This window comes from Prenolepis imparis, unplaced genomic scaffold (genome assembly GCF_030444845.1).
Source record: "Prenolepis imparis isolate NDT839.2.m4 unplaced genomic scaffold, iyPreImpa1.0 SCAF_3, whole genome shotgun sequence".
NCBI classification, from domain to species: Eukaryota; Metazoa; Arthropoda; class Insecta; order Hymenoptera; family Formicidae; genus Prenolepis; species Prenolepis imparis.
The window spans coordinates 22,485,979-22,511,086 of record NW_028141161.1 but is presented as its reverse complement, the minus strand read 5'-3'; the positions used below and the strand labels follow the sequence as shown (position 1 = coordinate 22,511,086).

Below are 25,108 nucleotides of genomic sequence, written 5' to 3'. Positions count from 1 at the left end.
ATACTTGCGAGAATCGACTTAATGTCTTTTTTAGAAAAAGATTAGAATAACAAAAGCGCGCGTTATGCCATTTCTCGATTTTAAATAAAAAAGAATAATATTTTTATATAAAGTTTGTTTAAACTTGGTTAATATTTTTTGATAGAAATCAGATGATTAAAGCATTACATTGCTAATTAAATTTTATCATAAAAATATGTTATAAAAATTAATATAATAATGTTATAAATAATATGTTATAATGCCTTATCTGCGATTAATATTTTTTGACAGAAATCAACTGATAGCTGTTATAAATATTAATCGAATTTAAGGAATTATAATACATTATCTAAAACATATTATTATTTTAAATGTTATAACATATTCTTATTTTAAGAATTAATTAGCAATTTTACGTTTTAATCAGCTGATTTTTGTAACAAAAATATTAATCGAGGATAAAATATTACAACATATTATTCACAACATATTGCTATTTTATAATTATTATAACATATTATTATTTTAATATTTAATTAGCTCGCTATATTAATATTTTTTAATTTATTCATTTAATTATAAAGTAATATATTTATTAAGTTAAAAATAGAAGTGAGACATAAATCCAAATTAACAATTAAGGTTCCGTAGCAATTTTTAAGGACAATAAATATTTCCTTAATTAGAGTCATAAATATATTTCGTCCGACACTTTTCGATAATCTTAATATAATTCGAATTGCGAATGCGCAGTAAATGAGTACATCTAATACCGCGATATATGTATATAGAGAGTTACGCATAATATTAAAAATTAAAATTTTAAGCCGCTGACCCCATACGGCGCGGATTCATTTTACGTATATTATACCAAAAAGTTTGTAGGCTGGTATGGTGATGGTACCATCATAATGTGCAGGCAATGTACTGTTGAAATATGTAAACGAATAATTTTTGGCGCGTTTTAAAATACTGAAAATTAAAATTTTTAAGCCGCGGATGACATACGGCGCGGATTCATTTTACGTTTATTAGACCAAAAAGGTAGTACGCTGGTATGCTTATGGTACCAAAATAATCTGCAAACAATACACTATTGAAACTTATATACGATTAATTTTTGGCTCGTTTTAAAATATAGTAAATTAAAATTTTTAAGCCGCGGATCACATACGGCGCACAATTATATTACGTATATTACACCAAAACGTTTGTAGGCTGGTATGGTGATGGTACCATCATAATGTGCAGGCAATGTACTGTTGAAATATGTAAACGAATAATTTTTGGCGCGTTTTAAAATACTGAAAATTAAAATTTTTAAGCCGCGGATCCCATACGGCGCGGATTCATTTTACGTTTATTAGACCAAAAAGGTAGTACGCTGGTATGGTGATGGTACCATCATAATGTGCAGACAATGTACTGATAAAATATATGAAAGATTAATTTTTGTCTCGCTTTAAAATATTGAAAATTAATATTTTTAAACCGCGGACCCCATACTGCGCACAATTATCAGCTGATTTCTGTAAAAAAATATTAATCGAGTTTAATGTACTATAACATTTTATTTAAAACATATTATTTTATAATTTCTTACATACTATTATTTTTAAATTTAATTAACAAATTAACGCTTTAATCAGCTTATTTCTATCAAAAAATATTAATCAAGTTGAAACAAACTTTATATAAAAATATTATTTTTTTTTATATAAAATCGAAGAATAGTTCGCGTATGGCGCGCACTTGTGTGTTGTTCTAGTTTAGAAAAAAAACAAAGATATATGTACAAATTTGGAAGAGACTTATTTATATGTGATTAAGACTGATTTCTTTTTTTCTCAAAGTTTTCAGCACAAAACGTATATATAACAAATTTAAAGTTTAATATTAGTTTATTTATATTAATTGCGAAATTGTGTTTTATATATATACATATGAGTCTTTATATATATACGAAAAAATTAATTTCTTATATCGCGCTTTCCTTTTCTTTATTAATTTTTTTAAATATTTTTTTATTTAAAAAGAACATTGCCTTATTATGAATGTTTGCAAATTTTTCCTTAAATAAAATATCGATTGTGTAGATTGTATCGATTGTAGAATCTCGATAGAAACTATAAAAATTCTCTATTCGATAGCCAATCGATACGTTCGATTAATATTTTAAATGCGTTCCGCATGACGCTTTCTTCGCTTCGAAGCGCAAGTGTCTTCGCTTTGATTGGTCCATCAAACGCTTCGAAGTGAAAATAGTGTCAAATGGAGTGCACCTATAGTCGCATTTAAAAAGTGCGAACAAAACAAACAGATTTAGGTTATGTTCCACTTGGTGATCATTATCACAAATTTTTGTTTGATTTTGGATGAATGGGATCACAGTGTTTTGTATGTACGCCACGTGGTTGACTCTTTTTAAAGAACTATTTCTATATAATACTCAATTTTACTTAATTAATAATCAATGACAATGTCGAAAGTACGCAATTTCGACGTTCACAAGGAAGTGGCGAGACAAGGTTTGAATATATATTTCATATATTTATAGATTAAAGCAGCACACAATAACATTAGCAATACGATAAATTTATATACATTATTTCTTATAATTTAACTTTCTTTTTGCTAATTTTGCTTTTTTTTTACAGGCATTTTATTTAATAAGAGCAAAGGTCAGCACATTTTGAAAAATCCTTTAGTTATTCAAAGTATGGTTGAAAAAGCTGCGCTTAGGCCAACTGATGTTGTACTGGAAATTGGTCCTGGTACGGGTAATATGACTGTAAAAATGCTAGAAAAGGCAAAGAAAGTAATAGCGTGTGAAATCGATCCAAGAATGGTGGCAGAATTGCAAAAACGTGTTCAAGGAACTGTTTATCAATCAAAGTTACAGATAGTGGTTGGAGATGTATTAAAATCAGATTTACCATTCTTTGATTTGTGTGTCGCTAACATCCCATACCAGATATCATCGCCATTAATATTTAAATTACTTTCTCATAGACCAATTTTCAGGTAATTATAAATTTGTACAAAATTTTTACAAGTTCTCTAATGGAAGGATACTTGATTCTCTAACAACTCCAAGTTGTGGCTAATATAGATTTCTAAGTGACTGTGTGATATTCAAAAGTCTTTTTTAACAGCTTTAAATAAATCTAGCAGATTTTTAATATGCAGGTGATGCAAGATAAAATATAGTTGATCTGTGTTCTTTTCCATAGATGTGCTGTGCTTATGTTTCAAAGAGAATTTGCGGAACGCTTGGTAGCTAAACCTGGTGACAAATTGTACTGTCGCTTAAGCATCAACACGCAATTGTTAGCTCGAGTGGATATGTTGATGAAAGTTGGAAAGAATAATTTTAGACCTCCACCTAAAGTAGAATCAAATGTAGTGAGAATTGAACCGAGAAATCCACCACCACCAATTAATTATCAAGAATGGGATGGTTTGACGCGAATCGCGTTTGTCAGAAAAAATAAAACACTATCTGCAGGTTTCAAGCAAACCACAGTTGTTACTATGTTAGAGAAAAATTATAAAATTCATTGTAGTTTGCATAACAAGGTAAATTTGACGTTAAGATAATTGATACTAGAATATATAAATGCTTTTTTATATTTGAATGTTTATCGTCATTTTAATATATTTACAGAATGTCCCAGATGATTTTGATATGAAACAATTGATAAATCGTGTACTAAAGAAAATAGAGGCTGAAAATAAACGAGCTAGGACTATGGACATAGATGACTTCATCAGGTATAAATAAATAGAATGAGTAACGTTTTGTATATATTTCATATTTATATATGTGTCGTAGTAGATCTTGCCCTTAGTAGATCTCTAAGTATCTAAATTTTAAATCTAACGATTCACATCTCAAGTATCGATTTTGTTTCCATTTATATCTGTACATGTTAAGCTACACTTTATGGTCATTGTCATAAATCACATTGTTAAGGCTAGGGAACATTGAGATAAATAAAAATGTACCTTTTTTTTTTTCAGGCTTTTACATGCATTCAATGCAGAAGGTGTGCATTTTACATAAATTATATATTGTTATATGTATATTGTGTTTGTTTATATAAAGTAAGAATTTTATAAATGTGTGTAAAATAAAGATATTTTGTTTTAGAACAAGTTTTTTTTACAATTGAGATTTGTTCTAAAATTATAAATATTATCATTGTTTTCCATGTGATAGATAAAATATTGATTACTCGCGTATTATTTTATATTCTTTTCACGATTCTGCGCGCGCACACACACATTTTTATCTATCTTCGTATCAGTAATTATCTTTCATGTTGATATAATTATTATCTAGATCTAGATTATATACTGTAAACAATCCTGTAAGTGTAAAAGTTTTTAATACGAATTTGTAATCTTTAAACAATATACATTAATATTTTTATTTTATTGTACAATTCCACGTTTTGTTTTCTCATCAATTATCTTAGATATAAAACGTAAGATCTATTTTTTTAAGATTGAAATTTTTTCATTCACTTATCTTTTAAAAACTAATTTCTAATGATGAAACGTTTTATCATATTATACAATGTAATGATCATGTAACTATGAAAAATATACACATGTATATTTTCAATATGTATATAAAGAAATCGTCTTCACAGAAAATAATGTGTGAAAAAAGAAATAAAAATTATACCTCGTAAAAAACCATTATTATACATAAGAGAAATACGTGCATTTCCAGTTTTAATAATGCATGAGCATGAATACACATTATCTCCATCATACATATTTTAACATGTAAATTTTAATTAAATTAATAGTTTACGAAATACACATATTTACAATCTTTGGGACTCAATATGGATCATTTTACATATTCCAATATTAAAATAAAATATGCACAAACTGCTCTTCAATTGTCAACATAATGGTAGAAAGAGTAACTTGTGTGCACATAATTTACTTTATATTTATATATATAATATATAATGCTGCAAAAAATCACATTCTCATGAAAGATAGCATGATAATTCAACGCGTCTCTCATATATTGCATTAGATGGCAATAATGTTTGCACCAATATTATAATGACAATGACAGAATATTTCATGTCCAAATTCTAATACTTGTTTTAATATGTACACAATTAGGACGTTGTTTGTTCTTTTTAGTATGGATGGAATTATTTATTTGTGCCACAAGCAAATGTAATAAAATCTCCAAATATAAACGCTAATTCTTAAAAAAAATATAACATTAATAAATATTCTTTTGGAACATTATATCTGATTTAATGTAATGAATTTGTGTGTGTATGTAGTATGTATGTATGACACAATCGTAAATCCATCTTGAATTAAAATTCATGATTGTATAATATGTGTATGAACAAAATGTGATATACGAATTACATTCGTACATGAAATTAACTAGATTAAGTGTTACTCATTTCTTCTGCTATAAAAACTCAATTGTCATTATATTAAATCGAAATTTATTACATAATGTTAATATTGACTAATATAAATCATTGATGCATATAATAATATTATCCTGAATTAGACGTGGAAGAAGATCGGAGACGTCGCTTTTTTTTCTTTGGTCTCGACTTCTTTTCATTTTCAGGCTTTCTATACTTGGATTCTTTGCGCGAATGTTTTTCTTTATAATCGGAATTATTACGATCGGAATGTTTCGTCGGATACGTGTCATTTTTCGATGAAATAGACATTGTTAAGATTGTACTTGCATTGGATTGTGATAAATTGAATATCCTGGATTTATGGCGCTCTTTGTCTTTATGTTTTTCTTTACGTTTTGATTTTCTCCAACGCTGATGGGATCTATTAGAATGATTACTACACTGACTATTGGACCTTAAATGATCATCTTCTGAATCGGAAGATTCAAAGAAATATGCTTTCTTTTTTGATTTAGATTTTCGTTCACTTCTTGGGGTATCTTTATTATTTATTGAGGCACTATCTTCTTGATTTCCATACTCGCTTGTGTTTCGAGATTCTCGATGCCTATAACTTTTATCTCGTTTATCTCGTTCAGAAGCATTAGAAGATTCACTGCTACTTCTAGATCTGGATTGTCTGCTTTCGTTACATTTTTGATCTTTATTCTTGGACTTCAATTTTTCTAGAATTAAAGTTCTCTCTTTGTTTCTCGTTGTTCTTGTACTTTTCGCTGCATGTTCGTTTACACTGGGGGAACGATCCCTTTTCGATCTACATTGTCTACGGCACTTACTGATTTTCGTTTTATTATCAGTTTCCTCACTGCTACTATCACTATTAGAAGAATCTTCATCCGAATAACTTTCCTCTCTTTTAATAAGCTTTATTCGCCCTGTACCTTTAGCCTGTACTCTATATGTTGTCTTTCGCAATCGTTTTTCATTGCATTTCTTTAGTAAACTTTCAGACGAACTGGAATCAGAACTGGAACTTCTTTTTTTGCATCGTTTATTACGGTTTCCTGACCCATATGATCTTTTATGCTTTTGTACGACTGTCTTTTTTTCAGATTTCTTGGCATTTCGTTTACTTTGTTTTGGATTATCGTCGGAATTAGTATCACTACTTGTCGTACAAGATGATAAAGACGATGTTTTTACAGCGTGAGATGTACTTGGTAGTGACAAGTTTTCCGGACATATTCTTCTTAGATTCAATCTAATAAGAAAACAATAAATATTTATAATATACACATCATATCTACATTTCTATTAATAAATGTGCAAACAATTTTTAAAGTCTCTATTACCATATTAATTGTGATTGTATAAGTATAAATAAATATAAATACGTACTAGACACATGTTTAATATAGTTTCTCTATAACTCACTGTGTATTTCCAGTACATATGTGAGGAACATCAGAATCTGAATCAGAATCAGAAGACATTATCTCTATAATTTCTGGTGTCCTTTCATGACGTGGTTTTACATAGCCAATTATTTCGCACTCCCCATCTGATTCAGAGGAACTCGATGAAACGATTAAGACTTCTGGTACGTTGTAAGATGTTTCTACTCTGTGAAATACTTGACCTAGGACTGTAATAGGACCTGTACTAGGACCTATACAAATAAACCATTGTATATATATTATGTTTTGTCTCTCTATGTTATAGAAAGTTTGAAGTACAATAACACACTAAGCGATGTAAATTTCAATTTATTTATAATTTGTTCTTTTTTCAGAATTAATAAAAGAGAATCTTGAATTTTTCATTGATAACGTATAGTTGTGATTGTTCAAAACTGTGTTTGATACTAGATGAGTTTGCTCCGCAAAGTATATCGCGTATTTTTCTCTTCCTTTTTTATCTCATTCTTTTTTTATCTTACAAATTATAAATTATAACTATATAGGAAATGACTTGGGATGTAATTCATTCATATTTTACCTGGCAGGCTGATAGAATGTGGTATTGTGATCGGCATTTCGGTATTTACTCTTAAATCAATTGCTTCATCGAGTATTCGTACATCCGAGTTATCAGAAGTAGTACTGCTGCTACTACTATTATTACTAAGTATAGGTGATACAATACGAGTTGAATATTCATTTGACAAACCTGTAACAAGTACATTGATTTGTACACATGAATATATGTATTTATTAATTGTAATTATATGTTATTTTTAATTGTATAATTCATAAATACAAACCGCGTGGCAAATAAGTAACAGATTGATCATATCCAACTAAATCAAAGTTGGTTTGGGCAAAATTCAATAATTCGTGTGCAAAATGATCAGTATGTGTATCAAAAAAAGGTTGCACAATATTGCGAAATTCGGGGCTTCTAATATCAAATCGAGTTAGGGCATTCATTATTATGCTCAATGCATACGCAATAATGCCTGGTTCATTATTGAGTAAAACTTGCAACTCTCTGTTTAACCATGGTATAAGGCGATCTAATTCTTGTGGTTGTCTCCTACAATATACAATTAATAATATAACTTAAATATATTATTTTATATAATTATATTTTTTATATAAAGTTAGAGACTTACAATAATTCAGAATATTAATAATAAAAAAAAAAAAAAAAAAAAAAAAAAATTTTTAATAATTTACCTTTTATAGTTTACCAAAATATTTACCTGTAATATTCGGCACTACAGTCGCGGAAACGTCCAAATATGTCAGGTAATGAAGTAGCCCATATACCATGCCTATAAACGGTACGACGATAATCTGTAGGATCAGCACGTCTACGTCGGCGCTCTTCTCTAGGCACTTGAGGTGCCATACTCGGCAATTGCTCGCGTCGTGTAACTTGTTCTGGATTTAATAGCACACCATGCCGGCGGTTGCCAGTCATTGTCGTCCTAAGAAACATTGCATAGAATTCTTTCATGTAAATACATATCTGCCAAAATTATATAACAATACAATCTTAGAGAAAGATGTATATATATATGTACCTGTAAACAAATCGACGAGGAACAACATCCCATTGTCCAATATTGTTTTCAAAACCAAAGTTGCCTAAATCCAAAGCAGTGGTAACTTGTGGTTGAGAAATTTGAGATGCCAATTCGCGAGGTATATGATATTGAGCATAATCTTCCTCCGATCTCACACTGTGTATAATCGATTTGAATGTTTGCTTGCATAGAGGACATTCCGTTTTTATTTTGGACCACTCGAGCAAACAATTGAAACAAAATTGATGCAGGCAGCTGTCCGTAAAAGATGTGTTAACTAATTTTCCTAGGCAAATGCTGCAATTTGGTGGAGGAGAGGTAGCACCATCGCTTCGCTCGCTATTATCAGCATTTTGTACAGGAGCTTCAGATTTTATAGACTCTTCTGCGACTGGGCCAGAATTTTTTATTTCTAATGGACCTTCCATTGCTATCTATTATAAATATCCATTCGTAAAGAAAATTCTGTAAAATAAAAAAGATATATAAATAAATATAAACAGATAATAGCAATTTTCTTGTTCAGAGACAGAATAAATAAATAAGTAAATACATATATGTATATATATATTTTGTTTTCTAATAATAATTATATGATTTACACATATATAATTTACTCTACAAATAAATCATATATACAAACTGTTAAAAACTTAGACCGACAAACTTTAAAGGGAGAAAGAAGACCTCAAAAGAAACATTTTTTGTTAATAATTTTCTCTAACAAAGTTTAGTTTTAAGTTTTTAGTTTATTATACTATATGATTGTTTAAGTCACAAACTCCTATTTCATACCATGTAGTATAAAACTCAAATCGTCGTAGAGAAAAATTGTATTAACAAAAAATGTTTATTTTGAAGTCTTCTATTTCCCTTAAAAATTTGTCGGTCTAATTTTTTAACACCCTATATATAATTATACATACTGGTATAAAATATAATACTAATAATAACATTAATTGGAATTATGTAAAAATATAAGTTATGTATCAAAATATATATATTAAAATTTTAAAAAGTATGAAAATATATAAAATAGTATTTTAATACTGTGTGATATACATATAAGCAATTAATAAATGTCATATATAAGCAAGCTATAATTCCAGTTATTGAAAAGAATTCATCGGTATAATTTATGTCACTTAACATTCAATTACTATGGCACGATGACTATGAGAAAATTAAATATAAAACATTATTTTTCTACAAAACTATGGAAAATATCCGATTTACGTTAATAAGCACATATCATGTGTGTTTTTCGTAGTTTAATATTTCTTCTAAAGATACATATCATCGTATTATTACGCGTGAAAGGAGAGAAAATATTGGAGACGGACATCTGTGATACATGTCCATTATTGCGTCTCATAAGATGCTTCCTCACTTTAAAGCGTAAAGTCGACGAGATGAAAAGCGACTCCCACAATTCCGATAGATATCGCAAGTTTCATTAAAAATCATATTAAATAATCAATGGGATGCTATGCACGATGAATAATTATAGGAGAGAATGTGTCGTAAAGAAGAAGGAAGAGAACATTATAAAACTCTTCATTGATTGTTCGGAACTATTTTCCACAGTTTTTCATCAATCACAGTACTTTTAACTTTTCTGTACAGATAACGTTGCTCTCTCCGCCCTTCTACCTTCTTATCTCTCCTCTTTCTTTGGCGTCAGACGCACGATGCTATTCGTAAATATGAGGTATACACCGTTTTTATCGTGTCAAATTGATCGTCTTCACCTACCTAACGAGAACAAATAAATTCCTTACAGCTTACAGTAGTTCCTTTACTGTACTCCTGGCCATAAGTGATAACCGCGTTCAGTACACTGCGTGTGTAAATGTGTAATGCAATGTTCCCAAATCGAAGGAAAAGGAAGTTTCATTCTCAGCATGCTAACGTTATTGCGCATGTGTGGATTTTGGTGATTTTGTCTCTCAATCTGAAGTATGGTGGTATCTGACAGTGGCTAGTGACTCATAGGGAGAAACAACTGGAAAAAGCATCGATTATATTAAATATACCTAGATATGGAACGTAGCTGCCGATAAGGGCCTAGAATGAGAAAAAAACAAAATTCTTATTTTTGACGTAAAGGGACCAATTGATAAATTTTTCATATCCATTTCAATTTGTATTTTAATAAATTGAGCGTTGCTTATATGTATTCCGAGTAATTGGAATAAACTAAGAAAAATTGTCAAAACATTCAGTTTGGTCATGTAAAGTTTAGTTATTTTTGCACTCTAAAATAAAATAAATAAAATTAAATTAATTTACATATACACACACATGCAATACAATATGTAATTCTAAATTCTATATATTAAATAATATATATAATATCGATAATTTAGCTTTTTCTTATTGTCTTATGTTGCAGCAGAGTATTTTAATAAATTATCTGAATGTAAAAAAGTCCTTTATGGTTGTACCGATGTAGGTAAAAAATTCGCCAATTATCTGAAACGGTGATGATACATTTTCTTCGACTCTCGACGCAATTGAACATAGACTTGTTTCGTGCATTCTTGTTGCTGGATCCTAAGGAAAAGATTAAATGTTATTAGTACAGTTCAAATTTCATCGAATGCTATTTCTAATGTATTGTATATTTTTTACGTACATTATTGTTATACTTGTTTGATTTTCTTAAATATTTATATGTAGATATACATTGTTTGTTTAAATTTTTTCGTAATTTTATATTTTTTGTTTGGGAAGCGATATCACCAGTTTTAGAAAATTGATCCCGTTTAAATTTCTTGCTGCAAAAGAATAAACAAGTGTTTTCTCGTGGAATATCATCATCCGCTTCATCGTCCTTTTTAAAGTATATAATATTGGAAGAATCCAATGATATCTGTAATATAGAAATTAACACTAACTTATTATTTGCGAAGATAATATATCTGTGGAGAAATCTTCTGAATTAGTTGGCTTTTTATGTAATTGGTTTTTTATTGCGTTTAAAAAACATGTCAATAATTTATGTATATAAAATAATAATTGTTACCTGTTCATTTCTTTTTCTTTTAATAGACTTTTTTGGTATATCATCTGATGGAAATTTATTAATATCTTTATGTCTAAGTGGTTTTCTTGAGCTACTTTCCTTTCTCAAGGTTTGTCTACATTCAGTATACTGAAAATGAAATAAGATATTAATATTTTAAACATTAATATATGTATATTTTTAATAATATAACAAGTACTTTTCTGATAGCACTTTCAATAGACTGTATCCATTCGTCGCTATCGCCATTTTCTGAATATAACAGGAACGTTTCATGCAAGCATGTTATACGAAATAGTTTCTTGCTTAAAACACAAGTTAAACTGCACTTGTTTAATGGTAAAACACAAGATACGTTTAATGAAGTTCCTGGTTCACCCTTACAATATAGTAAAGTGTCATTTAAGAGTACAAAGTATCTCTTGTAAGCACAATTGCCTCGCCTTGAAACACGCATCAATGGTCCTTGTTTGATTAATATTCTTCCAGGCTTAACGAGATTAATCGAAGTAACGATGCTCTTCTGAAGATTTAACAATTTTTGCATTTCTTCATTCTGTGCAATCAAAGCATTTATATGTCTTGCAGATTTTTCAATTTCAACCAAACATGCTATAATCAAAATATTAAATTAGAAACATACATTAAAATATATAAATTGCTTGATAAATTCAAAGTCTCAATTACCTTGCAAAGATCTATACTCTTTGTGTCTATAAGGAGTATGTTGTAACACTTCTTTAACAAGTAATTGATATCTTGGTACTCTTTGCACTGGTGTAATTAACAATGAAGCTAATTTCCTGCCTACTTCTGGTCTCGTTTCTTGATCACAAATAAACTTTTTAAACACAGGGTCATTCTCTCGACTTGTCTGGAAAGATGTAAATAAACTTTAATATCAATGTTTTTTTTTATATCTCTATGTTTATATATCTCTTAACAAAAATATTTTATTTAATTAAAGATATATATTCAGTACAAATATATATATATATATTTTTAACAAATATATATTTATAAATATGAGCAAATCTGTAAAGTATATAAATTGCAATAGATTTGAATAATTAAACATTTAATCAATCTTCATACTACTTCACAATTACCTGTAATAGATTTAGTACTTGTGTATAGTCATAAGCATAAATGGAATACAATTTAAAGAAAGGTGCGAGCTTGTGAAATACTTTGGTTATATTGTCGGGATTGCATTTTATTCCTGCCACTAATTCACCGCTCACATTATATAATGTTTTTATGTTCTCCAATAAAGTGACAAGTAATGGATGATCCAATAATTTTCTTTCAACAATAGGTTGTATAAAAAACTAAAAAAGAGAAACACAAATATTAATAAAATTTTATAACAACTTTATAATTAAAGATATATTAAAATGTACCTCTGCTAAAATCTCCAATTGTTGTAAATAGGTAACTTCTGTGGTTAATATCTCTTGAATAGCTTGTGATCTTAGAGCTCTTTCTCTTTCCTCTTCGAACTTTTCACTGTCTTCATTCAAAGCATGTAAAACTAAAAATATTATAATATAAAATTATTAAGAAGCATGTTATTAAATATATAAAAGAATATAAATTTTATATATACCTTTCATACGGCTCCGCATACTCAACATATTTCTTTCATTTATGATCTTTCTCAATTCTGAACTAAGACTAGTTTGTGGCGATAATGGTGAATACATTATTTGCTTTAAAAAATATATCAAATGTAAAATATAATCTGCAGAGAAATTATTTTCGTCTATATAAAAAATATAACTGTAAATATAGCAATATCATAAACTTTGTTTCATTTAAGATATGATAATTCGGTAATAAAAATAATATTTCAATTTGTTTTCCGAAAATTTGAATAGGTATAATTAAATATATATCTGTTGCTTCGAATGTTGCGATTTGTGGTAGATGTATTCATATATCGTTAAAATTTAAATGAAATTTGACAGCTGCAACACCTGTTGTTTATAGACACGACGCCAATGATTGTAAACCAATCATAGTCAAATATTTTCATGACGTAGTAAGAATGACTGTGATTGGTCGATTTTGTTTACGGCTTTAAATCCGTATCAAAATGCATTCAAAATTGAAGATTGAAATTTAATCAGTCGAAAGAATAAATTATTTTAGCTCTTTTTGTTCTGAGTTTTTTAAAATTCTGATTCGTTGTGTCAACAGATACTTTTTAGCAAAAAAAGAGAAAAAAATAGGTAATCACACGAGAAGCCTTCATTTGCGCATAGTACAATTGCACACGTTGCAATTGCACACCGTGCTATTAGACACATAAAGTTGCGCACAGTTCTTTTGCGCACAGTTCTTTTGCGCACCGTTCGTTTGCACACCGTGCAATTGGACACGAAAATGCCGAACACATGCTCTATTCACACACACACACGCGCGCACACACATACACACGGGGGGTGCAAGGGGGGCCTTCGGCCCCCCCTCCCGCACGCACCCCTCCGGTAGGGGTGCCTACAGGACGCGCATCTTCGTGTCCAATTGCACGGTGCGCAAAAGAACAGTGCGCAAAAGAACAGTGGGCAAAAGAACTGTGCGCAAAAGAACTGTGGGCAAAAGAACTGTGCGCAACTTTATGGCCGGTATTCATAGTCGGTTCTTATATTTAAGACTGTCTTAAGTACAATCTTAAGATGTGATTAACCAATCACAGAGCCGTATTTGCATCTTAAGACATTACTTAAGACGGTCTTGAAATAAGAACGGACTATGAATACCGGCCTATGTGTCTAATAGCACAGTGTGCAATTGCAACGTGTGCAATTGTACTGTGCGCAAGTGAGCCTCTCCCAATCACACGATTGTGATTACGTTGCGAAGCTGCGCCGACCAATCGAAACCGCCTTTATCGCGCAAGAGCCAATGAGCGTCCAATCGAGCGAATCTAGTAACTTTTTTTCCTTCGCGCATTTTGCGAATTTTCCATTTATACGATTGGCGAATCTGCGCGCGTGACGATGATTAGTGGATGATACAATTCTGATACGATCTATGTGGATGTGGTATACATCAAAACATACGACGATGAAGTGACAGTTTTGCGAATGTCGTATTTCTTAGGTGAATACGCACGAGTTTTTCGCGATTGAATTTGATCCACCTTGACGGAAGAGAGATAACAGTGTCGTCGAAATCACATTCACATTTCTTATCGCGATCCCGTCACAAGGTATGACACGCCAGATATTTTTTCTTCAAAACATCTGAAAATTCGACGACTGTTGACGTTATCGAGTGTAAGAGATGTTAGGTACTGATATTCCCTGCATGAAACGCACAGTCGTACAAATCACGAAAGGGGATAATTAATGCAATTAACATTCAGTCTGGACATTTGAAGGATTTTATCTTTTTTTTTTCAATCTACGAATTACGTAACAGAATAGCATTCACTGTCACTATTTCGTATGCATGTTTTTATGCGCGACTTATGTTACTCCGACATTCGATATGGGTAGAAATAAACTTACTATATGAACTTATTATAAGAACTTACTGTATAAAGAAATCTCCGAAAAAGTAATTCTCTTTAAATTTTTCTTTTTTCTCATTTAAATATTGACGCAAAATAATTAGGTTATGCTTTATATACTTTGCAAATTAGGTTAGATTATATAAATTTCTCTTTCGTATTTTGTGATATAAATTCTAGATTTTTGAATTAATTTTCATATAACATAAACAATCAGCACTATACATATTCATTCTCCTTTTATTTTCTATGTATATTTTTATTAAATAAAAATTTTTTTAATAATTAGAATATTTATAATAATATATATATATGATAATTTATATTAACAGAGTTATGAGTGTAATGTTTGATACAAAGAAAGTCAGAATTAAATCATGTGCATTTGTGGCTATTAATTTTGCTGCAATTTAGAATTTACAAACTGTTAAAAATTGTTAAATTAAGAGCGCTGTTATTTTAACTTACGTTCTTATTATTAGATAGCTTATATAATTGAAAATATATATGTAATGAAAAGTGCAATATAACATTTGATAATAATAATATTTTGTATTCACATCTATTTAAATTGTTATATAAAACTATATTACATTTGCAGATGAAAACATTTATAAGTGTATGAAAATTTAAGAATGTTTTGCATTCATAAAAATTAAAATATTAGATTTAAAATTTATACATCTCTCTTATTTGTCAGATTTTGTATAAACTCTCTTACATGTCTAGGTTTATTAAAGCATATTAATTAAAAGTCTGCTTTTTGTTTCAGAATATGATGATTACATCAAATTATTGGAAATGACATGTATAAATATGGCAATTGTGTAAATAATTATTACACACATTTGTCTGAATCCTTATTTTCGTGGAAGCTACTTATGTGATATTCAAAAATGTCACAAGGGAACGGTGCTGCTGTTGCAGTACCTAATAATCAAAACGGCGCAGTAGCGCACAATCTTCACAGTCTTGCTGGTGTGATAGGACCAGTTTTAAATAATAATAATATGAATATAGCTAGAAATAACAATAATCAAAACCCATTGATTAATGTTCGAGACAGATTGTTTCACGCATTATTTATCAAAGCAGCGCTAGCCTACGCACGAACATTTCCAAGGCCTGTCAGGAGATTTATCGAATTTATAGTTCTTTTGAAGGTATGTCTGATAGATGTTTATATTATATTAAATCTACATTCATAAGATTAATATTATTCAAGAATAAAATTTCCTACATAAATAAATGAGAAAAAAAGCAAGAAATTAAGCAAATATTGATACAAGATTTTGCTTGATTCTTTTTTACAGGCAATAGTGGCATTTTTTGTATTGGCTTATATCCATATAGTATTTTCACGTGCACCAACTAATTGTTTAGAACATATAAGAGATGAATGGCCACGGGATGGTATATTGAGAGTTGAAATTCTCAGGAATGGTGGCGAGGATTATAGCATAGAGAAAAGTTACGCCAAAGAGGAAAAATTGAGACAGGAAAAAGTTGATGATTTAACTAATTCTTTGGGGATAATAAGTACCAGAGATGGGTAAGCTAAAATTCAAGTATTTATACAATAAAAAGACACGTTAGTGCTTTTATAATATTTTTAAAATTTTATATACATAGTGAAAATTGTTATATAGTTTTATTAATTTTGTTATGTCATAGATTTATAAATATTGAACCATCGGCTGTTGATGAAGAACAGGACACTACAAATGTATCTGTTGAAGAGAGTCATGAGAACTTAACATCACTTGAGCAAGATATGATAAAAAGTGCAACAATTTCTGGAGAAACGCAAAATTCTGACCTAAGCATGACAAATACAACAATGAGCTTATCATTACCAACTAAACTTTGGAATGATTTAAATACAGTTAAAGAAACAGTATGTACATCTTTTAATTGTATGTTTTCTTTGAAGATATTGATAATAAAATAATCTGATAGAAAATAAGATTTTTTTAAGTATATTTTGAAGTGCGAATATTAAACATTTTTTATTATTGTGCTAATATAAAATAATATATTTCTTATTTTTTAGTCATCCGATGGAAAGTCATCTGTTCCAAGTATGGAAGGTAATTCCACAGAAGTGCCTAAAGCCAGTAATCATTTAAATGAAGATAATATGATACCTTTAAAAGATCGTACATCGGACGTTGATAAAATGGCTAGGGCAGGTAATTAGTTGTTAATAGAATATATTATCTATAAATTTCAATTTGGCTATGTATAAAAATCTGAATTACAATTAATACATGTCCAAATTATTATGTGTGTCATCGTCTTCTTTCCATATATATGTATATATAAACAATATTGTTTTGGTAAATAATATTTTTTTCCTACTAAATTTTAATTCAATATTTTCAGAAGATGGCTATATTGTGGAATATTCATTGGAATATGGTTTCTTGCGATTATCACCAGCAGCTCGACAAAGACTAAACATTCCAGTCAAAATTGTCACTTTGGATCCATTGAATGACAAATGTTTTGGTGATGCATTTTCAAGATTGATATTAGATGAATTTTTGGGTTATGACGATTTGTTAATGGCAAGCATCAAGACATTAGCGGAACATGAAGACAATAAGGGTTTCTTGCGGTGAGTAACTCTTATATGTATTTAATAGATCTTTATTGATAAAACACCACTGTGCATTAAAACAAGAAAATTGTAGATACATTGGCCCGTATTATGAGCTCACATTTATCTTTAGATGTACCTCTAAAGTTAGAGGTGTCTCTAAAGTTAGAGAGGCCCGTATTATGAGTTCACATCTATCTCTAGATGTACCTCTAAATGTACCACGATAATTGTGGCGATATTATGAGCACACATCTATCTCTAGATGTGTCTCTAAACGTATCACGATAAATGTGGCGGTATTATGAGCGCACATTTAGCAGCGCATCTAGAGGAAATCGCCTAAAAAACCTATTTTGTACCACATTTATGCTACTCTCGATAAATGTGCCCTTGGGTACATTTATTTGCGCCTCTAACTTTAGAGGCACATCTAAGAGATAGATGCGTGCCTCTAAAGTTAGAGACGCAGATGAATGTATGACTAAAGTCAGTTTATCTGCGTCTCTAATTTTAGAGACACATCTAAGAGATAGATGTAAGCTCTAAATGTGCGATAAATATATGATTGATTTTAGATGTACATATTTATCTGCGCCTCTAACTTTAGAGGTACATCTAGAGATAGATGCGAGTTCATAATACGGGCCATTATATGTATATTGAAATAAAAAGTAATTTAATTTTTAATTATATAGGAATGTGGTCACAGGAGAACATTATCGATTTGTGAGCATGTGGATGGCGCGAACATCATACTTGGCCGCATTTTTCGTCATGCTCGTATTTGTAAGTATCTTACGAGTATCTTATTTTATGTTTGATTTATCAAACAATAAATGATAAATTGAAATAAATTGATCTAGAAAGAATTGATTGCAATAACAGTTACATAAAAAAAAAAATACAATTCTAAGAATCTATATGTTATAGAGATTAAATTTTTAAATTTGATCAATTTTTATTTATCATTTATCTCTTATTTATTATTATTATTTTATTTCTCATGTTCAATTTTCTGTGGTTAGTATTGAAAAGTAATGTAAAAATATTTAATTAAATGCGCGCCAGTGCATCCAACCTTTATAAAATAACAAATACATACTTTAGAAAAAAATGATCGATTGTATAGAGCGCAGTATCCAGTATCGATAGTATCGAGATATCGCGATACGATCGGCCATTTCGAATTAGTCTGCGATCGAACGGTCTGTACATACGCGCGCGCGCGTATACATCCTTTTTTCGGTGATAATAAATTCTTCTGCATCGGGGAGAGGAGAAGGATTTCACGCTCGCCTCTATACGATAGCCTAACGTACGTGTAAAACGATATGGCAATCAATCCAAGCTAACCGTCCGCCTGCGCGTAGCTTTCCTAACCCCCCGGTGTCCTCATCCTCGCGCGCGCGATCCCTTTGGAGCTGAAACCGTCGGGTATAAATCAAGGTTATTAGAGGCATCATATTCGTCGTAGTGGCCCCCGTGTCGGTAATTTTGTATCAAATTGTGGTGGAATAGATTGCAGCTATGCTGCGGTCGAGCTCGCCGCTGGAGGAACTCCTAATTCACGAGATGCTTTCGACACGCAGTAATGCATATTTTACATATAATATACTTGGCGCGCATTATCTTTTTTATTTTTCTGCAATTATATTCTGTAAATATCACAAGGTTTTTGTCCGCAAAAGATTAATTCTCTTCATTCATGGATGTATAATAATTACAATTATTATATTTATATACATATATGATATACATGAAGATATTTTCAAAGCTTTTTTGTTAGGGAATTGAATGCTTCCGCTCATAGAGGAACAGGGAGAGGGAGAGAGAGGGAGGATGGAGATCACTGCGAAAATTCCTCGTGGACCGAGGGCTCGCGTATTCGTCGTTACGGCCTCGTGACTCAAATTGACGAATTGGTATCTTTATTTTTGGTCACGTGACGTCTTTTGACGCTAAAAATGAGCGTCGAGCGTCAGCATGAAAAGGCACCTTTAGACTCTGCGGTTCGCTTTGCAACGCGGCGCCAATATATCGGATAAAGGATTGAGAGGGCGACGAGGGGGAGGCGGGAGCGTTGCGAGTCGCGCTCGTGTCGCGACACGTGAATTCGAGCCCCCGGTTGCCTGGAGGGTTTTCACTCCGAGCCACCCTCTTCCCTCCCCCGTCCCTTCTACCCCGCCGATGGCCCGCCATCGGTCGGTCGAGTCACGTGCACGCGACTGTCGTCGCGCACGTATCACCGTGTGTATCTCCTCTGTCATGTGCACGCGACGTTCCGGCGCTCCGTTACAATGCGATACGCAGTATGATGAAATACTATTCCCTCTTCCTTTATCTTTCTCCTTGTTCGCCTCTGTGTGTTTGCGCGTTTGTCGCTCGTATCCGCGCTTCACCCTCTGGGGCTTGCATCTCTTATATCGAATTCGACTGACCGGTACCGGTATTGATGTCAGATTTGCCCATAAGAGATGTCTATTAGTCGCGATATGTAAAGAGAAGTTGTGATCAATTTCAAGAAATATATTAATCGTTAATTTAACGGAAATAGAAATCTGAATAATGTCCAGATGGATTTTTATTTCAATTTGTAGAAAAAAAATGTTTTATAAGTTTATCTATATTTTTACTCCCTTACTATATTTTCAATATACGATATTTCGCCTGAGCGAAAAAGTAATTGTCAAGTTGGACCGCGCCAGTATCATTCTCTCTCGTAAGGGAAGATTTGTTGATAACAAATAATTTTTATTAGCTCTTTATCTCTTTCGCTTTTACTCTCTTTGTTCCTTCTTTTTAATAACATCTGCGCATTCGTATAAGGTACAGGAACCCGACCCCGACCCCGTTACTAAAGCTGCCTGTTGCAAATAACGGATTATCTTCGAGGGTGTCAGGTGCTGGTTCAATCTGAACCGATCGCAATTCAATTTCAACATTCGCTCAACCCGCTAACCGACTACGAACGACCAGTTCGCAATTTACGTGACGCTGTAACTTTGTCAAAGTTACTCGCGCAAAATATCAGACAATCCGGTAATTCATAATTCGCGGATCGACATTTTTAATCAGTGTCAGTCGACGTTTGCGTTAATTGCGACGTGTACATCGTGATTTTAATCGGAAATTATGATTGTGTGTATTCGAGAATATTTAATAATAGACCTTTGTTTTCCTTGTTATGTTTCAGACGGTGTCGATCTCGATGTTACTGCGCTACTCGCATCACCAGATCTTCGTCTTTATTGGTGAGTAATAAAACACATATTTCAACATTTATATTTCAACGTTATTATTTATTTTCATCATTCAAAAAAAGAAAAAGGAGAGGGAAAGATAAAAGGATAAGGAGAAAGAGCATATGCAAAGTTCATGTTACAACAATATATCAATTAATCACTAATTGATAACAACAATTAACAATCAATCATAAATTGATAACAAAATGAATCGATGAATTTTTAAATCTTTTTATCTAAAATTCTTATCTATGATTGACACACACAATAATATCAGAGTTATGTTGATAATTTCATGTTTGTTAGAATATTTTGTTTTTTAATCTACCCTTCTTCAGCTAATCATATCGTGTTTCTTTTTTTTTTTTTTTTTTTAATAAAAAGTTTAATTACTTAAAATATGAACGGGAGCAACATATAACGAATTTATAAACATATTAACTTTTTGCTCATATCTTTCTGTAGCAAGTTGTGTAAATATATAAAAGAAAGATAAATTTAATATCAATAAGTCTACAGACTTACTGATATTAAATTTATCTTTCTTTTATATATTTTTTATATTATCTACAGATAATAAGGTTGCTGTTTTTTGTGCAAAAGTCAGAATGGATTCGATAGGCTCTTTATTATATACTTTTGCACCTGTAATGTGTATTATTCATTTTTATCTCATAATCGTATAGATTTATTATACACAAATATACTCAGAGTCACGAAAGTAACTGTCTTCAAATGAAAAGGCATTTGTGACGCTGAATGTAATGACAAATTGAATCAAATGACTTTTAAACGGGATCATTTACGAACCATTTTTATGTAAAAAATGTTATAAAAGTTGTTAATGAAAGGAAATTTTCCTTCATAAAAATTTTGGCAATAATCTGTGATATCTATAAATGGATTATTGCGCTTATTTTAAAAATACAACTGACATATTCCGCGCGATTATTGATGCAAATTTATAATAATACTGTGTGAGAGAGGGAGAAGGTGGTTTCTTTTCTCCCCTCCTTCTTTTCTGTCACGATAAGTTCCGCGTTTATACGTGTCCGCAGTCCGCATTTATACGTTCTTCGTCTCCCTGAGCCATTTGTTTGTCCGTTATTCTCGCCTCGCGATGGAATTATTTTCATACTTACCTTCTTCGCCCTTCTGGTTGTTATTGACTACTGTGGTCACCATCGGCGTCTGGAAATTTGTTGCATCGGTGCGTCGTGTATATTTTTACTGGAAGGGTAAGGGTATTCCTTATCAACCCGATTCACTACGGTCATTCGTTGTGGGTTGGAAAGTATTTTTACGCCGTATAAGTTTCGCCGACTATAGTCTTTTTGCGTACAATTACTTCTCGGATGCTAAGTATTACGGAACGATGGATATGGGCACACCTGCCGTGCTTCTGCGTGATCCTGAACTAATCAAGGATGTGTTGGTAAAGGACTTTGAACATTTCCATGATCATCGTAGCGTCGACGAAAGCCTAGACCCGCTATTTAGTAAGAACATCTTCGCCTTGCGCGGAGATCGTTGGAAGGAAATGAGAAACACGCTAAGTCCCTCTTTCACCGCCAACAAGATGAAAATCATGTTTGATTTGGTATCAAAGTGTTCTGATGAATTCGTCAATTACCTAGTCGATCATCCGGAGCTATGTGTTGCGGTCGAGACGAAGGAGATTTTTAGACGTTACACCACTGACGTAATCGCCACAACTGCTTTTGGCATAAGCGTGAATTCTATGAAAGATCAAAACAACGAATTCTACGTGAGAGGAATAGAGATTAGCAACTCTTTCAACAACGGAGTGCTAGTTATAGTCAAGTTTATGCTTATGGTTGCATTTCCGCGCGTTGCTAAGTTGATCGGTATGGGATTTGTCCCCCCGTCTACGGGCGAGTTTTTTAAGAGGATCGTTGGAGAGACCATCAGAACTCGAGAGGAGCAAGGTATCATCAGGCCGGATATGATTCACTTACTAATGCAGGCTCGAGACAAAGATAGAGCTAACAATCAGAAAATAACGTTGGCCGACATCGTTTCACAAGCTTTCATCTTTTTCTTGGCCGGTTTCGAAACATCCTCGATACTTATGTGTTTCGTCGCTCACGAGCTGGCGGTTAATCGAGACATTCAAGATCGCTTGCGCGAGGAAGTGCAGCAGCATCTAGGCGAAGGAAATGAGATCTCTTACGACACGCTGTCAAAGATGACTTATATGGACATGGTGCTTTCCGAGACGCTCCGAAAGTATCCACCCGTGATCTTCACCGATAGACTTTGCACTAAGAGTTATGAACTGCCTCCGCCGAAGCCGGGTTGTAAGAGCGTGATTGTCGAATCTAATAACATAATAATGATAAACGTTTACGGTTTACATCATGATCCCAAGTACTATCCGAATCCGGATAAGTTTGATCCCGAAAGATTCAGCGAAGAAAACAAAGACAATATTAATCCGTATACCTACTTACCCTTCGGACAAGGACCTAGAAAATGCATCGGCAATCGATTTGCTCTCATGGAGGCCAAGATTCTAATAGCTCAACTTTTACAAAAATTTATCCTGAAGAGAACGGAAAAAACTGTCGAGCCTGTCGTATTCGATAAGAATAACTTTAACTTGCAACCTGAAGGAGGATTCTGGATCGGTTTGGAGAAAAGAGAAATGTGATGACCTTATGAAATACAATAATTATTTCTTGATAATTGCAAAGCAGCATTGACGCATTTACAACTTTCAAGATATTTAATCGTATATAATTTTTTAGCTTTCGAAGATGAAGTCGAAAGAAACGTTGAAGTTTAAGATTTATTTACGACACATTATCATCGTTCCACATTCTAATATTAAAAAATTATATATTTTATATATATATATTTAATTATAAATATTTTATATTTTATCTTTATTGCGTATTATGCTTTATTAAATTTTTGCCGGTTAGAAATGAGAATATTATGATGGCATTGTCGTGACCCTCGTAGACTCTTGACTCTACTTGTTCATATTAATGGTCTTTAACGACTTACGTAACTCTTATTTGTGTCGACAAATAGCATAATAGAAATACTTACATTCAGCAGAGCTGTTCATTCTTTATGTAAGAAGAAATTTTTTATTACATGGGTATATTTTATATTTTATAACTTTTAAGACATTCTCTTTTGTTTGTTTTTTTTATTTATATCTTGTATAATTTAAAAAATTGAACATTCTATTTTCTAAAAGAATTGAACGTTTAAAATTTTTTGAAAAATTTTATAATGTAATTAGTTTTTGTGATGCTTTTAAAAACATTAAATATATGTTTTATATTTTTTATTTTAATATTTTTGTATAATATTTTATACAATCAGAAATTCTAAAGTGCAACACAAATCATAATTTTGACGAAATTTTGTAAAAAGATTAATCTTGAATTTAAACAAAGTGTTTGATACTTTGTTAAACGTCTCAAAGATTGATAGTCAGATTAGTTAACTTATCTTGAATTAAATAGTATATAAAAGGAGAACAACAAATCTTTTTGCTATTTCTACTTATATGTGTGTATGTGGAAACGTTTAATAAGAAATATCATATAATCTGAGCATATGGACATTTGCTTCGAATATACTGTTGACTGCGATATTTCTGCAAAATATCTCAGAAATATTAATTATTATAATATGAGAGTTCTGTTGATTATTTTATTAGTTTGATTTGTTAGAATATCTTATTTTTTAATCTATGGTTTTTTCAGCTAATTATATCATACTTCTGTAGCAAGTTTGACTATTTAAAATTTGAACGATTTTATGAGCGAGGTAACATAGACATTTTTGTGAGCAAAGTATTATAGATATGTATTTTTGTTCATTCTTTCTTTTGCAAGTACTGTGGAAAGATAAGTACTTATAAAGACTACTTATCAAAGAAAAATAAGTTTAACGTTAATAAATCCAGATAGCAATGATTGAATGCTATCTTGTGCAAAAGAAAAATTTGATAGGCTTTTCATCTTTTTTCTGCTTCTTTTTTATTGAAATAATCCATGTTTAAAATGAAACACTTTTCATTGTATACTTTTGCAATTTTAATCTATTTTACTAATTTTTACCTCATAATGGTATAGATTTATTATACTCGGCGTCATGAAAGTAGCCATCTTCAAATGTAAAGACATTTGTGTGATGCCGAATGTAATTACAAGTTGAATAAAATGAAGATTAAACGGGATCATTTGGGAGCATTTTTATATGGAAAATATCTCTAGTTGTTATCGAAATAAAAC

At 31.2% G+C, this 25,108-nt stretch overlaps 4 protein-coding genes and 1 pseudogene across 13 annotated transcripts in view; 3 read left to right on the top strand and 2 right to left on the bottom strand.

Annotated features, from left to right (window-relative positions):
• The first annotated feature begins 2,288 nt into the window (after positions 1–2,288).
• On the top strand, positions 2,289–4,194 carry LOC145933406 (putative dimethyladenosine transferase). The gene is made up of 5 exons (XM_083033074.1): positions 2,289–2,510; positions 2,640–3,006; positions 3,216–3,561; positions 3,650–3,756; positions 4,006–4,194. The coding sequence occupies exons 1-5, from the start codon at positions 2,456–2,458 to the stop codon at positions 4,046–4,048; spliced, it is 918 nt and encodes a 305-aa protein (XP_082889200.1). The 5' UTR covers positions 2,289–2,455; the 3' UTR covers positions 4,049–4,194.
• A 410-nt stretch (positions 4,195–4,604) lies between these two features.
• Positions 4,605–10,349, bottom strand: LOC145933397 (uncharacterized). Of its 3 annotated transcripts, none has more exons than XM_083033063.1 (7): positions 10,192–10,349; positions 8,434–8,901; positions 8,110–8,337; positions 7,669–7,940; positions 7,404–7,574; positions 6,840–7,074; positions 4,605–6,666 (listed from the first exon to the last, which is right to left on the bottom strand). In XM_083033063.1, exons 2-7 carry the CDS (start codon positions 8,862–8,864, stop codon positions 5,532–5,534), a joined length of 2,472 nt encoding a protein of 823 aa, XP_082889189.1. In that variant the 5' UTR covers positions 8,865–8,901; positions 10,192–10,349; the 3' UTR covers positions 4,605–5,531. The 3 variants fall into 3 exon arrangements, with proteins under 3 accessions (XP_082889189.1, XP_082889190.1, XP_082889191.1); XM_083033064.1 differs by having other exon boundaries at positions 10,090–10,212; XM_083033065.1 differs by lacking the exon at positions 10,192–10,349 and adding an exon at positions 9,827–10,064.
• A 21-nt stretch (positions 10,350–10,370) lies between these two features.
• Positions 10,371–14,369, bottom strand: LOC145933400 (rho guanine nucleotide exchange factor 39). Of its 4 annotated transcripts, none has more exons than XM_083033072.1 (10): positions 13,444–14,369; positions 13,074–13,176; positions 12,868–12,998; positions 12,574–12,795; positions 12,152–12,338; positions 11,664–12,076; positions 11,465–11,593; positions 11,075–11,311; positions 10,884–10,992; positions 10,371–10,441 (listed from the first exon to the last, which is right to left on the bottom strand). In XM_083033072.1, exons 2-10 carry the CDS (start codon positions 13,168–13,170, stop codon positions 10,386–10,388), a joined length of 1,581 nt encoding a protein of 526 aa, XP_082889198.1. In that variant the 5' UTR covers positions 13,171–13,176; positions 13,444–14,369; the 3' UTR covers positions 10,371–10,385. The 4 variants fall into 4 exon arrangements, with proteins under 4 accessions (XP_082889198.1, XP_082889197.1, XP_082889196.1 ...); XM_083033071.1 differs by having other exon boundaries at positions 13,707–14,369; XM_083033070.1 differs by lacking the exon at positions 10,371–10,441 and adding an exon at positions 10,499–10,694 and having other exon boundaries at positions 13,074–13,229; positions 13,707–14,369.
• Positions 14,370–14,491: 122 nt separating this feature from the next.
• LOC145933398 (membralin-like) overlaps positions 14,492–25,108 on the top strand; it is a 109,318-nt gene continuing 98,701 nt past the window's right edge. For 4 of the 5 annotated variants that reach the window (XR_014424852.1, XR_014424854.1, XR_014424853.1 and 1 more), the window contains exons 1-8: positions 14,493–14,681; positions 15,757–16,147; positions 16,298–16,536; positions 16,659–16,881; positions 17,038–17,176; positions 17,370–17,604; positions 18,285–18,375; positions 20,783–20,840. Coding sequence is in view for 2 of the 5 variants with exons in the window: in XM_083033067.1 (XP_082889193.1) it covers positions 15,881–16,147; positions 16,298–16,536; positions 16,659–16,881; positions 17,038–17,176; positions 17,370–17,604; positions 18,285–18,375; positions 20,783–20,840 (1,252 nt within the window). In the remaining 3 variants the exon portion in view is untranslated. Of the gene's footprint in view, positions 14,682–15,756; positions 16,148–16,297; positions 16,537–16,658; positions 16,882–17,037; positions 17,177–17,369; positions 17,605–18,284; positions 18,376–20,782; positions 20,841–25,108 lie in introns of all 5 variants that reach the window. The other variant, XM_083033068.1, reaches the window with a different exon arrangement.
• On the top strand, positions 21,871–25,053 carry LOC145933403 (cytochrome P450 9e2 pseudogene; annotated as a pseudogene).

Excerpts from the sequence above, each read along its gene's own strand:
- LOC145933406 (XM_083033074.1), top strand. The coding sequence starts at position 2,456 with ATGACAATGTCGAAAGTACGCAATTTCGACGTTCACAAGGAAGTGGCG. Across the intron at positions 3,007-3,215 it reads TCTCATAGACCAATTTTCAG|ATGTGCTGTGCTTATGTTTC; the intron begins GTAATTATAAAT and ends TCTTTTCCATAG. Across the intron at positions 3,562-3,649 it reads ATTGTAGTTTGCATAACAAG|AATGTCCCAGATGATTTTGA; the intron begins GTAAATTTGACG and ends ATATATTTACAG.
- LOC145933397 (XM_083033063.1), bottom strand. The coding sequence starts at position 8,864 with ATGGAAGGTCCATTAGAAATAAAAAATTCTGGCCCAGTCGCAGAAGAG. Across the intron at positions 7,575-7,668 it reads TGTTACTTATTTGCCACGCG|GTTTGTCAAATGAATATTCA; the intron begins GTTTGTATTTAT and ends TACTTGTTACAG. Across the intron at positions 6,667-6,839 it reads ATATGTACTGGAAATACACA|ATTGAATCTAAGAAGAATAT; the intron begins GTGAGTTATAGA and ends TTTTCTTATTAG.
- LOC145933400 (XM_083033070.1), bottom strand. The coding sequence starts at position 13,776 with ATGTGTCTAATAGCACGGTGTGCAATTGCAACGTGTGCAATTGTACTA. Across the intron at positions 12,999-13,073 it reads TATGCGGAGCCGTATGAAAG|TTTTACATGCTTTGAATGAA; the intron begins GTATATATAAAA and ends TAATATTTTTAG. Across the intron at positions 12,077-12,151 it reads AGAGTATAGATCTTTGCAAG|CATGTTTGGTTGAAATTGAA; the intron begins GTAATTGAGACT and ends TTTTGATTATAG.